This window comes from Nestor notabilis, unplaced genomic scaffold, assembly GCF_000696875.1.
Source record: "Nestor notabilis isolate BGI_N333 unplaced genomic scaffold, ASM69687v1 scaffold6639, whole genome shotgun sequence".
NCBI classification, from domain to species: domain Eukaryota; kingdom Metazoa; phylum Chordata; class Aves; order Psittaciformes; family Psittacidae; genus Nestor; species Nestor notabilis.
This window is the reverse complement of record NW_009944012.1, coordinates 2,425-17,323: the sequence shown is the minus strand read 5'-3', so window position 1 is coordinate 17,323 and position 14,899 is coordinate 2,425. Positions and strand designations below refer to the sequence as shown.

Sequence of the window (14,899 nt, the reverse complement as noted above, 5' to 3'; positions counted from 1 at the left end):
GTCTTTTCATGGGTAACTCTTCATTCCTCTCTTCATCACAACTGTCTTGAGTACCAGTGTCCCCTAATATCTGTAGCAGTCAGAATCATTCTATTCACCTTGGTTTTTATGAGCTTTTTCTGGTAGAAGGAAATACAAAATAAAATAAAATTCATTATATAATAAGGGTATTGTATTTTCCTCAATACAGTACTTGTTCCTCTATTTTCTGTAGCTTTCATTTTTTTGTCTACCAATTCCTCTGATTAGGAATTGGATATTTGCTTGTTTTCCTTCGATGTCCTTCATAGGATCCTAGGATAAGTCAGGCTGCAAGGGACCTACTGAGGTCTCTAGTCACATGTTAGGAATAAGATCAGGGCTTTATCTAGTCTGGTCTTTAAAACGTCAAAGGAGGCAGACTTTACAATCTCTCTGGGCAGCCTGTGCTGCCTGTCTGACTGTTCTTACATTAATTCTGCACTTGTTTGACTTGTTAATAAGTACATTGCTCTACTATTTAGAGTAAATGAATAAGACAAAGAATAAAAGATTTTGTGTTTCCTCCCCAAGATTAGTTTCAGAATGAGAAAAATACAGAGAATTAGCTACCCATTACCAGCACATGATATATTACTGACAGAACTAACACACCTGTAGACTCGTACTCTCACTGGTAGAAATTAGGACTTCCATATTTCAGAACAGTTTGAAGACTGCACCTGTCTGGGCTGGCAGAGCAGCCTGGTGCCCATCTCTAGTTCTCTGTTGCAGGGGGATGAGTTTTTAGAGCACTTCCAATAGATCCATTGAAAATCAGAAAGAGTGACAGGTCCTATTTATTTTTTCTGATTGTTCCATTGTTTTTTATTGATTTGCTTCTTTATGAAGAGGATAAATGGCGCTCCCTTTTATGGAGGCAAGGTTACACTTTCCTGGGGAAAAGTTTGAGGGACAGAAGTGTCCATCCTCTAGTGTAGATGGTAGAGAGCAAGAGTCTTAGCCAAAGGACCCAGGAACCTGGAGTTTATGCAAAACCTGACAGGCTGCAGAGAAGCACAGAGAAGAAATAAACAAGCTTTGGTGGTGATGAAAACAACTTTTTGGGATCAAAGAGTACTTGGCAGTTTGCTTCAACTTGGAAATCAATTTCACTGGTAACCAAACTTAAAAGGAAGGACAGGCAAAGGGAGAGGTGCTTATATCCATTGTCTCTGATCTAGTTGCTTCAAGTGTTCTGAGTTATATATTCCCTATTAAATGTAATTAAATCAGTTTTTTTAGTGTAAAAAACTTTTGTCATCTTTGGCGTGGTGTCTGTAAGGAAAAGGTATAGACAGATGGGTCTCAGTCCTTTGGCTGGCTCTGGGTCCTGTCACAGAAAATGTTAGCACGGAACATGTTTTTTTGCTAAAATTGGCTTGTTTAATTTGACTTGCTGACTCATTTTTCCAGCTGGTCTGTCATTCTACTCAATACCAGATGAGGCAATAGGAAAAAGAAAACTCTTTTGAGTGTTCCACCCTCTTGCCAAACCATGTAACAATAAAACCTCCAATTTTCATTGCAGTTCTTTATCTCTGTTAATTATCCAAGGAACAGTAAATCAGATATATTGTCCTCTGCTTGTTGTCAATAATTTAAATTGTAAGTTCTTTATAGATTTGTTGCAGATTTAACATGCTGCTTCTTTTCCCTAAGTTACATACAATTTCACAACTTGAATCCAATGCAGTGTTTCATTTTTACGTTTGAGATCAAATGCTAGACAGTCCAGTCTAATTGACTCATGTTTTATACACACACAAGCAAACCCGCATGACTCTGTCTTAACTTAATTAGGTACTTTTAATACAAAAGGGACATCAGGTCACTCAACTACCTAACTAATGGCTTTCAGTGGGGTTTTTCTACTGCACCATAATTTTTGAGAAGAACGTATTTTGAATCAAGTGTTCAGTGGGCACTAGACTGGGAGCAGTGGTAAGTGCAAAATGAAGAACAGGAGTATAGTAAGCAGGGACCTTGTGAACTGAGAGATACCAATAGAAAATAATATTGTGATATTCAGCTTAGAAAAAGTAGATAGTAATTACATAGAAACAGATCCATTAGAAGAGTTATAGCTGACGTTTTGTAAAGGAGGTCAAGAACAGGGGATGGCAAATGTAACTTGAATTTACAATGTGATACAGTATTTAAAAGGTAAATGAGATACAGACATATCAGGTGAAGTCATGTTCACACTGTCATTTCAAGATAATAGAAGGCATTTTTTCATCCGTCTCTAGCCATATAAACTACGAGAACAAAATTTATCACATGTACAGTCAGGCCTTACCACTCTGTGTAACCAGAAGTGTAACTGGCTTGACTCATTACTGAGAAACAACCCTGTATGGGATAGTTTTACCATTTTTTAAAAAAACTTTAGATTTTGTCTATATTTAAAGAAAAAATTGAGCACCTGAATTAGCATTCAGAGCAGCAGAGTAGTTGCTTTAATCCTGCTTTTAACTGTAAAAACAAAGGGCTTGGATGGATAAAGCAAACCAAAACATGCTGTTAATTAAAAATGACATGTAGCACAAAGCTTTGTTCACCCTTCTTGCATATAGGGGTCAACACTAATAAAGTTTCACCATTTGCTAGTTGCTGATTGATGATGTGGAGCTATTCCTGCAGCTTTTAGTTAATATCTGTGCTCTGATTATGTCACATTTTTGTTGCTTATTTGACAAATGAAGGTATAGGTAGTAATTGTACATGCTAAATAATGTGATGAGAATTTCTATAAATAATAGTATACAAAATGAGCAATGATCAGTAGTTTACAAGGAGTCTGCAGTTTTATATTGTGAATATTGTTTAAAGAAAATGTTACCTGCAGTTATAGGCTTCATGCAAATCAATTGTATTATGTTTTAAACATAGTCATCAAGTTCCATAGAAAGGAATTCTGTCATGATCTGTGATTTGTAAAGTGAAGTCGTAAAGTTAAAGATCCATAAAGAAAGAGATGACTGAAATGGAAAAGCAGTCTGGTCCTTGGACATTCCTTCAGAGGGACAGGATAATAGTGAACAGCTTATTAAAACTGTTGAGAAATTATCATTCCCATCTTTCACAGAAATGCTCAGCTTTGGAGCAAAATATTCAGCCAGAAGCTGAAACATAGTATTGATATTTTTTTCTGTGTATTGTAGGATTTTTAATATTTATACAGCAATACTGAGTGTTTGGTGTTTTTTTTTTCTCATTCAAATAAAACAATTTTCATGAGAAATAATTTCAACTGAAAAGCCTGTTTTCAGTACAAAACTTGGATGAATTTTTCTGAAGCCATGACTCGCCTAAGTTGCTGAGATAGATTGGAGTTGCATTGTCTAAACATAATAGAGTTAGGCTTATAATACACACAGCTTTAATGAATATTAAGAGCTTAACCTTAAATATCTGAAGCTCAACCCTGTTATGAAATTTTGTTGAACTAATTTAATGATTTTACATGAAAATGTCTGAAATTCTGAGCAACATGAGTGTTTTTCTGTGGTATTGGAAAGTTTAATATTTTTTCCTGAAATTATTTGCTGTTTTGAATTGTTTTGATTTCTACTGTCATGCGTATGTTCATTTTAATTCATTGGTAAGCACCTAATAATGATAGGAGATTATGTCAACTAACCTAACCTGAACAGGTATAATTACCACCTTAGGGGAAAAAAAAATGTTTCATGGATGGTAACCAATTTAAGAGCTTTGAAAGATGTATGAAAGAGCATTCTTCTTGAGTTCTACTTCATGGACCAAATGATAGGAATATATAAGCTATCATAAAGAGTGTATCTATCTCAGTGTATCTATTATGACTTTTTTTAAAATGGAAACTTCACAGTTGTCTTTTTCTGTTCAAATGTATGAAAAACCCACATATCATTAACTGGAGAGTCACACCTAATTAGTGACATGTAATTAAGTTATATGCGTTGGTCTCTTAACTTGCATAGGTACGTGTGTTCACATTTTCTGTTGGTCAACATAATTATGACAAAGGACCTATACAGTGGATGGCCTGTGAAAATAAAGGTACTGTGTTTTTTCTTTCAGACTATTCTTTGCTAGAGCTTTGGATATGTGATATCTTTATTAGTCTCTAAAAATTACTGATTTTTTTTCAGACTGATTTTTAGTTTTATTGTATCTTTTAATAAAACTTTCATGAAATAATGTGCATATGAATATATATAAAGATATAAGAATAAGCCTGCATATTTATTTCTGATTATTTATAACTTTATACTGTAAGAAAAAAAAAGAAGTATTTTTCTTAATAATAAGATGTTATGGTTCAGTTCTGAGAAATCTTGTAATAGCCATCTATGAAAAGATGAAACTGATGACAGATAAGAAATTAAGCAAAGCTGGTTTATATTAAGAGGTCTGGACAAAGGGATTTCTTGTTTGGTTGGTTGGCTGGTTGGATTTCTTTCTGTTTTTTCTCCAAAACTTACAAGGGACCAGATGACATGATATATTTTTCCCCTTTTTGATGAAAATATCAAAATCATTCTTGTTGTGATTTCTCAGCTTCTAAGAGCATCTTACAATTTTTAATTTTATCCTGATTTTCTTCATTAATGAAAAAAAAAGAAGTAAAAAAGGTGAAAGTAAGGAAGTAAAATGCTTTCTCCTAAAATTTCTACATGAAAAATGCGGACAGAAACATTTAAAAAAGAGTGTGAGAAAGAGGTGTCTGAAATACCTTTCAGTAAAACTATGGAACAAGAGCTAAAAGATACATACAGGTAAATAGAAAATGGAGAAATTATCAAACACTATTGTCAGTATTTTAAACAGAGCAATTTCCTGACTGGAAATGTGAAAGTACTTTACAAACCGGTGAGAAGCAAGAGGTGAGAGGTGGGGTAGATTACAAAGGATCTTGAAAATTTAGACTGCAGGGAAAGATACCAAGATACAGTTCTCAGGCATGAGAATAACGTAAACCACAGATAAGAGAAAGGTAAAGGTACAGAAAAAAAATTGTATAGAAGAATCTGTATCCTGTATGAACAGCATATGTACTGTAATCTCATGAACACCTCCATGGGCTGGGAAGTTATGCAGAAGATGCGACAACTTCATGAAGAGCATATTGTATTGTCAGGTAATTACAAACAATCAATGAGAGGGTTTTTTTTGGGCAGGGATTTTTTTGTCTAACATCTTTGTATTGCTGAATACTATGTGCATGTGAACTCAATTGTTTTAAAACAAATGACGACCAGCTGGTTTAAAGCATAACCACCCACCTATGTCATCTTATTATCGAGGCAAAATGATCATAATCTTCAATCCAAATGTTGTGATTATTTGTTTGAACATCCAAAGAAGCAAAGATTTATTTTGTTTTTCCTTAATTAAAATCTTTAATTTATTATCAAGTCACGCATTGTTTACAGCAAAGTAAATGACAAACCTTAGGACTCTTACCTCTCCAGTCCACCACACCTTCCTTCCAATTTGACTTACTTGGTCTGAAACTGGATCTCAGTACCTGTCCTCACTCTTATTTGGTGCAGATGGACAACATTTTCAATTCAAACAAATAAGTGCTAGAATCAGCACTGAATAAAGACATTTCTAGTGTTTAGTTAGAAGAAATACCCATTAGATTTTTTCATTCTTTCCACAGAGTGGCTGATATTTTTATACTATGAGTACTATTGTGGCAAAGTGTAGCTATACTTATATTTCTATATGTGTTCAGCATATAATTATGTTGCTGTCACAGTGTATTAAAATGACCATTAAATATAGTTGTACATGAGAATAAATGAGAATCCAGGAGAACAAATCTCAGCTTTAAATCCAACATACAAAAGAAACACATTATATGCTCTCACTGCTTAAAAGTGACTAGCTTGGCCTATAAGGTGTGGTGACCCACCATATGTGGCCACATGTGGTGGCATCTACTAGAAAAGTATTCCTTAATTTCTATAAACGTTAAATTAGAAATTACCAGATTAATGAATTTCCTTGAAATTAAGAGACTAGCTATATATTATAGTAAGATGGCATTATTTCTGTTCAAAATTTTAGGTTATTATTATGAAATTCCATCCATTGGAGCCATAAGAATAAACACCCAGGTAAGTGTATTGGTCAAATCCAGATACAGTTATAACACGAAGAAGTAGAGTAATTCCTGTTTTTAAGTCTGTTGCATTTTGCCTCTGTATACACCACATTAAGAACAGAGAAAAAAAATAAGGCTTTCTTTTACATGTGAAGGGATTACTCTGTTATTCTCATTTATTTTCTTTTCTAGTGGTTGTAGTGAGACTATTTAAGATGTGATCCCTGTTTCCCTGGCTAACTGGCCCACAGCAGCTTGCATGCATACTGTTCACACTAGCATTCTCTAAAGCAGGCTGACCTTGTGCACACAACAGCATTTGAAATGATGTGTATCCTGCAGACCCCTGCACAAGGACTATGCTTTGGGCTCAGTTTTCCTCCTGGCCTTACATGGTCCATCTTTGACCTTAAGACATGGCAGCAATTTTTTTATAAAGTTCTATATACTGAGTTATTTTTTATAACGTTCCTAGACATTCATAGTCTGTCTCTTGCCATACTTGCAGCAGGCTTGTATTATCTGGAGAAGGCTGTGGATGTGTGTGAGGGCACAACCCTGCTAGAGTATCTTAATTCAACTGGGCAGAAGCAGCGACCTGGTACAATAGGATTGATTCCTGGGCTGATCCAAGCAGTCTGGGAGAGACACAGCTTTTTTCCTTCAAAAAGGATGCAGGAACATTTTAGCAGACAATTAAGGGCACAGGACTCAGGCATTATATGATGTGATCCAAACTGACAGTGTAGATGAACAGATACTCTTTCCAGTTGTTTGAAAGTGTTCACATGTCCAGAAAACCAGGGAAGTACACAGCAGTTCTTTGTCCTTCCAAGGCCAGGCATCACATTTTTTGGCAGGAAATGAGAGTCCTCTTTTTTTGGCTTCCATAGGAGGATTCTGTTAAACTCTTCCAGATAGTGTCTGGCAAGAAATATCCCTAATATGACCAGACAAATAGAAAAGTTTGAAGACTGAAACAAGTTTGATGGCATCCACTCCCAAACCAGACCACAAGTCTGACATCTCGTAAGGTCACCAGCCAAAGCTGTAGTCCCAGACTGAAGGAAGGCAGGGACCATTAGGTTTTATGATTCTGATTTTTTTGTTTCATTAGAAGTTATGCAAGTTATTGCGGTAGGAGCTTAACATACACCCAACTGTGACACCACTTACTCTCCATTGGCCACTCTCTCTTATTGGTTGAAAGTTCTGCAGTGTGCTTGTAATTTCATTATGGCATTAGCAGTTAAATTTGGGAAAAAATAGTTGTAATTCTCACATTGTGGAAAGAGCACTGGTTATGGATGTGTAAGATCCATGTGACTGTGGCTGTAATAGAGGGATTACCTTGGCAGTAGATAAACTGAAGACTGAATAGTCAAGTAATACAACTTTAAAGAAGTCATTAAATACTACTCCTATATTGATGATGAATTTTTACCTTCTTTTTTTAATCTTTTAATTGTTTTTATTTCATTATTGTTTATTTTCATGCTGTTTGTAGACTCTGATCTAATAACTGCCTTCTGATGAATTTATTACACTTTTTGGCAGGAATATCTGGATGTTTTGGGCAGACCAATGGTTTTAGCTGGAGAGAAGGCCAAACAAGTCCAATGGACAAATGTCTATCTGGATGCTCTGGTATGATCTGTGTTTACTTCTAGTAAAGTAAGAATCTTATCAGACCAGTAACTATTTGGTTCTATTTTCCACAGTCCTGAGGGCTAAATTTCCTGCAGTTCCAAATACCATATGCTTGCATTTCAAGCACCTGTACAGTTTCCTGAACTGTCTAACATGCTGCTCATTGCTCACCCCTAGTATCCTCTTAAGCATCCTAAACTTTAACAGAGGAAAGGAATTTATCCTAGACACAGATTTTTAAGTGTAGGTCATTGTTGCCCTCAACTTAATAAAAGAAAAAAGAACCAAATAGTTTTCAAGTGCTGTACCTCTGCTGCAGTAGAGGTTATTTGTTATGTTACGGGTGAGGAGTTCTTTTTTCTTCCACATCCATGCTCCCCTCAAAAAGTATTCCGGGTAGAATGAAACCTGTCAATGTTACTTGGTACATTTGTACAGATTTTGAACTTGCAACTTTAAACTGTCATGGTTGTTGTAATTACTTGCTTCCTCAAAGTACTGATTTGTTTAATTGGACAGTGTATATAATGGGGAAATAAACAAAAAGATATATGAAATTATTTCCTTACTGCTGAATTTATCAGTTCAGTCTTGTAAAACAAACATCTTTAGGAAACTATGAAACACAAAGTATTATTAGCAGCAGTCTAATCTGTTGCTTTAGATAACTTTCTTCTGAGTAACTCTAACTAGGCAAAAATTACTGCAAAATGGTCATCTGGAGTCATGTACTTATCCAAGGTCACATGGTCATCTAATGTCATGTCAAAATCTACTTCTTCCTGTCAGTCAGCATTACTGTAAAATTTTTATAAACACATCATGGAACTGAATGTGACACAGAAACACTAGTTTTTCATTGGAATTTCAATGGCCAGTAGTTCATTAAACATGTTTGCTTAGTTGCTGTTGAGGTACTTACTGGAAACATAAAGGATGTTATGACAAAAGTTCATATGTTCTGTACATATCCTGTTGTAAAGTCAAAGCTAAATTTGTAACTGGAATTAAAGGAGATCTCTTTAATGAAGTAGATCATGTGATACCTGCAGACTTCTGTGTGTCACTTTATTATTTTCAGTGGGTTTATTCAGTCTTTCCTTCAAGCTTTTCTCCATTCACCTGCTTTATATGTGTTTGTGTATATATAATTATATCATAACCTGTTATTATTGTCCTCTCCTGTTTTTGGGAGGAGAGGGTATTATCCCCTATACATACCCCTCCTGTTTTGTATGTATCTCTTCAGTCTCCTTCTAAAAATATCCTTCTGTATCTTTTCTTCTGTTTCATCTTCATTTTCTGCTTCTCTTATTCTCCTAAAAAGCCCACTTCTCCTTCTCTTTGCCTTATTTGTAACATTACTAACTCTGATCTCATCACCTTTTGTTTGACACATAAACTTCAGTTTATGAAGAATGGTTTAAAATACAAAAAGGTTCTATTAGACTGGGCAAATGGAGAATGAATTTCATCAAAGTGAATTAATAAAGTTTTTTTGGGGGTGTTTTTTTGGATTTTGTTTTTTGTTTTTTAACAAAACAAAAGGAGGAAAGGATATGGTTCCTCAATAAAATACATGGAAGGAGCAAGCATGGAGTGGGGGTGGAACTTGGAAATTTGAAATAAACCCCAAACATTAGCATAAAAAAAGGTAGAAGTCTCCCTTTATATTTAGAATTGAATATAGTACTTTTCTGGCTACCTAAAGATGTTTCTCTGGATCCTACTCTAAGTATGAGTTGTGACTGTTCATAAAGGAAAACTGAATTTCTTGTATCTTCCCAAATAAGTGCAATTCCTTGTCTCAGTACCTGAAGAGACTTCATGATTTTGCAGAACCCATGGTGGACATTATTGCAAGTAATTGAAAAGTAATGATGATATGAAAAGTAGTAGTATTACCTGATGGATTTTTCTGTTGCTTTTGCCTGTATGTGTTTGTTGCCTGTCTAATTGCTATCTTTAAGTTTGATTTGACTTTCTCCTTTTTTTACTTCTGTTTTTTTCCCCCTGCTATCTGGAGTTTTTAGTATAGTGGGTACTATAGCTGTAAACATGTTTAGCGTTTTTTAAACTATTATATCCTACATTCTTGCACACCATCTATTTAAAAAAAGTAGTTTATTACTCTCACTAATGCATGGACACAAAAAACCCCTAAGTTTTATGCATAAAATCAATGAAGTATTTTAATGCTTTTACAAACTAAAAGTCAGTACTCTAATCTCATGTTTAGATACAGTAATCCCTGGATTGTTCTAATTTTTTATAGTTCAATATTTGTTATTTAACTAAAAAGTCTTTTTCTCTCCTCTCTATATGGTTATTTCCTAGGAGCTGGGCCTTGTGATTACAGGAACCCTACCTGTCTTCAATCTAACAAAGGAACAAAATGGGAAAATAGTAAGCTGTTACACAAAGCAGAAAAAAAACCCCAGTTATTTGAATTATATTTAATGCTAAACTCCTTGAATAATGTGTATTTCCATAGAGCTTTCTACAGCTGAATTGACTTGTACCTCATAAACAAAGGGGTCATCTCTAGTTACCTGATAGCCCCCGGGAACAAAAAAATGCAGATTACCCTTTTTTGTAGTTCTGAGTTGCAGGGTGTGACATTCCTTGATCTATCTCTCTGACCTGGTGGCAGTGGGAATGCACTAAGTGCTCAATAGATGGGAAGCAGATTATTATATTATTCAGGCCTTGCTGAGAAAGGAATACCCAGGTGAATTTTTAACAAATCTGTGAAGCTATGACAGGGTGAAGCTATTTCAGGGTAAAAGGCAATGATGTAGAGAATTTAAACTAATTCATTGTAATAATAATAGTACTGTGTGCTTAGATTAAAATCTTGGTATTAGACAAATACGATTGCCCATCCCTATTTACTGTCAAATATGGAATCAATTGCTGTCATCACAAAATCAAAATGTTGCTTTATTAAAATCCCACCCAGAATATGATTTACAGAGTATGGTAAAATACTGTACATTTGGTGTGGTACTCATCTTCATCCAGGTCGAAATGTACAGAAGTTTAGAGAAGATATTCTTTGATTCGCTTTTTCAGATATTACATGGACTCAGAATGAATAAATACAAATTTGATCACTGCCATTTCTTTTATTTACTTTCAGAATAGTTCTCTTAGTTTCCCCTTAAAAACAAAACAACAAATAAGGTTTCATAATCTTATCTACATGATAATGCCTGGGATTCACTGAGTGTGGTTGCAAAGTGAGTAACTACTGAGTATCAAAGGATGGCTTTCTGAGAAGTAAAACAACCATGGTCTAGTACAGAGGAACAAGAGAATTAGAATCTGCCCAACTTATATCTGTACCTGAACTTAAGGTTACAGACTGCAAGATGCATCTTCCAATACATATTCCAAATTTATTTAACCTGGAGAAGGGATTCAGGTGATACTGTGTAAATGACTACCTTCCTTTTCTGTAGTAGGAAAATAAATTACAAGTGAAGTAAATGTGGTGGCTGAGTCCCTGATTTCAAGTGCTGATGATTGCTGTAGTCACTGGGTTTTTGTTTTGTTGTTTAGGGCTTATTTTTCATTCATCATTATACCACAGTTAATTGTTTTGGGGTCTCACTTTTCAATTGCCCACCCTAAGCATGCAATAGTAGCTCTATATTGGTGCTAGTAATTTATTATCTACATTATTGGCAACATTAATGCATTGCTTTTGCTTTTACCTATTTTGTTCTTACATTTATTGTTTATTCATCCAGGAAAGCATCCATATTCATCTTCCTAAACAATTAGCATATTCTATACTAAATTCTGAATGTGCTGAATGTTATTTTGAATCACTTGGATATTATTTAAAACATTTAGAATAGAGACATACATAAATAAGCAACTTTTCAAGTCATATCTGTCAAACGAGACAAAGGCAAAATCAAAATTTACTGACTGTTACAGTTATTCTGCATTGTAAATATGTCAGATATATTCTAACATTTTGGAATCTTACCAGAATCAGCTGATTCTTGGAGTAATGGGGGTTGATGTCTCTTTGGAGGACATAAAAAAACTGACACCCCGATTTACGGTAAGTTGCTTGCTTTGATGGTTTCCTTTATGTATGATTTATGTAAGATTTCTCTTCATGCTCTTTCATTAGTCATACAGCAATGACTGGATGTGAGTCAAAATACCAGCAGGCTTCTTTTCATATATTCTTTTCCATTGTTGTAGATTTTCTGACGGTTTTCTCTCCAGCCATATATGTGTTTGTGTGTGAATTGTCCATCAAGATGCATCTGTAAAGGCAACTTTTATATTGGGGGATATATTCCAAGTAATTATTTTCCTGTAGCTTAAAGCACTGCTTTTTAAGTGCTTGGTTCTTACCACAGTGTAGAGTACATGATCATTTGAGCTAGTAATAATATTTAGCATTTATATAGGACAGTTTGTTATGGAAGAGTTCTTTAATATACATATCTCTCTATAGCCTTCTCAGTATGATTGTTTTACTGGAATGGGTTGCCCAAGGAAGTTGTGAATGCTCCATCCCTCGCAGTGTTCAAGGGCAGGTTGGACAGAGCCTTGGGTGACATAGTTTAGTGTGTGGTGTCCCTGCCCATGGCAGGGGGGTTGGACCTAGATGATCTTAAGGTCCTTTCCAACCCAAACCATTCTGTGATTCTGTGATTCTATATATGTAGACATCTATCCAGGGGATTTCAAAGAAAACAACTAGTACTGTGGAAAACAGCTGAGGAAGCATAGGAACATCATGAATTTGACTGAAGGCAAATTCAGTGGCCTGCATTTAGAATGGAATAATCCTATGCCATAGTACAAGCTGGGACAAGCTTTCCTGCCTCAAAAGGCAGGAAAAGGCCTGAGGGTCATGGTGGAGGACAAGCTGAACGTAAGTTAGCAGTGTGTAGCAGTGTGCCCTTGCAGAGTAACGTGTCCAAGTTTGGTCTCTCCTAGCATAAGAAATAAACTGAGGTGCTGGGCAGAGTCCAGTGCAGATCCACCAAGTTGGCCAAGGGGCTGGGGTACACTGTGTATGAGAAGAAGCTGAGAGACATGGGTTTATTCAGACTGAAAAAGAACCTAATGAGTTACCTAATGGGAGTTATAGAGAAGATGGACCTTGACATTTCTTAAAGGTTTACAGCAACAGACAAGAGACAATCAACATAATGGTGCAATGGAAGTTCCAACTGGAAATAAGGAAGAAAAATCTTTGTGAGGATGGTTTAACACTGGAACAGGTTGTGGAATCACCAATGAAGATATTCAGAGACCCTTTGAAACGTAGTCCAACTTCAAAGTTGGATCATATTTTGAAGTTAGCTCAGCTTCCAGTAAAGGGTTGTACTCTGAAGGTGACCTCCAGAGTTTAACAGCCAAAATTATCCTCCAAATTTATGATTCTAGAAGAAATTATCTTCTCTGTGTTAATATCTCATATATTTCATGATGCTTGAGACAATGTATGTTCCTCAGGGTGACCACTGCTTGAAAACCATTGATTAATCTTTTGTTATTACTTTAAACCTTGTAATACTAAACTTCATTTCTTTCTTTCAGCTTTGTCCAAACGGATACTATTTTGCAATTGATCCTAATGGGTATGTGCTACTTCATCCAAATCTCCAACCAAAGGTATGAAAACCCTTCTGATTTATTATGCTGTAATAAGGGGACATTGTCAGAAATAACAGAAACTAAGATCTGCCAGAGAACAGTAGTAAAGAATTCTTAGTTGTGTGGAAGTCAGGAAAATCTGTGGTGCATTTATGGCTTCATATAAGTCCTTTTTAGTCAAGACAAAGGTCAGCATTAGCTTGTGTCAAATTTGGTTATCCATAAAATAAAAAATGTTTATTTCACACTTACATATGTGAAATAAGTGTTTTAATATACATATTGATATGAAACCAACTAGTGGTAGCTGTAATATTGTTGTGAAGAACTTGTAGTGTGTTATGAGATGCTCTCGAGGCAAACTGAGTTTACTAGTGCACATGCTTATTTTGTGATGCTTTCTCATTTCAAAATTGGAAACTTTCATACTTGCAGAAAACAGGGACAAAACCCAATGTATTTAACTTGTATTTTCATATTTATTTATCTGTTTATTTTCTGTTAACCAGAGCTGAAACCTGAATTGCAGAGCTGGGATAGATCTAGCCGAGCACTACGTCCCACAATGCTAGATCTTTCAGTAGTTCAACTTGAGAAAGGTCTTTCATCCTTAAAGATGAAATCTTTATCTAAATTTGATTAGGACATGACTTTACTCAAATTTCAGGAAGATTTAAACCCAAGACTTAAGTCTGCTTTTATATCAATTGACTGTAGTCCTGACTTTGTGGTGACTTCTTCTTAAATAACTTGCCTCCTTGGCTTTGATGAGATATTTCAAAATGAATGGATGATTTTCTTTAGCAAAGGGTTTCTCCATATCCAACAGTCTTCTGTTTAGTGGACTATTTGAAAATGCTTGTATTTTAAATAATTTCAACATATTTTGTCACTTGAATTGATAGTGCCCAAATGACACATTATATCAAACATAAGGTTAATATTTAATTAAATAAAAATTGTATGGATTATTTACAAATATTAAGTTAGAAATAATAATGAATCACTGTAAGTACTGAAGACCAAAGAATATATCCATGTTATTCAGTTATCAATATTAAAATTGCTTATTACGATGGTTTGAGCAATATATGTCCAAGATAAATGCAAACTGTCAATACACAGGCAAATGAAGGTAGTAAGGCTTTTAAACTTCGGTGGCACCCTACTCCTGTTATTTTTTAGCACTCAGTGTAATTTAGAGAAAAATCTTAAGTATAGAAGCCTATATTTACTGTCTTTAGGCGTGGAAATACTGCTTTTTGTAAATTGGATGCATATCCCTCATTTTATTCCTCCCAGCAATGTTCATGTGGCTAGAATAACAGGTCAATAACATTGATCTCTAGGCCGTGCAATTGTCTTCTCTTGACTCTTAACCAGAAAGCCCTATCCCATCTACAAGAGGGATAGCAGATCCCTTTTTCAGAACTTCAGCATCTTTAACTGTTAAAGGTGGAAAAAGAAATTAAGAATTCATCCACATATTTTAGT

The 14,899-nt window shown here is 35.1% G+C and overlaps 1 protein-coding gene across 1 annotated transcript in view; it reads left to right on the top strand.

Moving 5' to 3' along the window:
• LOC104411730 (voltage-dependent calcium channel subunit alpha-2/delta-1-like) overlaps positions 1–13,423 on the top strand; it is a gene marked incomplete at both ends in the record, with an annotated part of 32,973 nt that extends 19,550 nt beyond the window's left edge. The window contains 6 exons of the mRNA XM_010022220.1: positions 3,987–4,065; positions 6,085–6,134; positions 7,679–7,768; positions 10,109–10,177; positions 11,775–11,849; positions 13,349–13,423. Coding sequence (XP_010020522.1) covers positions 3,987–4,065; positions 6,085–6,134; positions 7,679–7,768; positions 10,109–10,177; positions 11,775–11,849; positions 13,349–13,423 — 438 coding nt within the window. The remainder of the gene's footprint in view (positions 1–3,986; positions 4,066–6,084; positions 6,135–7,678; positions 7,769–10,108; positions 10,178–11,774; positions 11,850–13,348) is intronic.
• Positions 13,424–14,899: the final 1,476 nt, after the last annotated feature.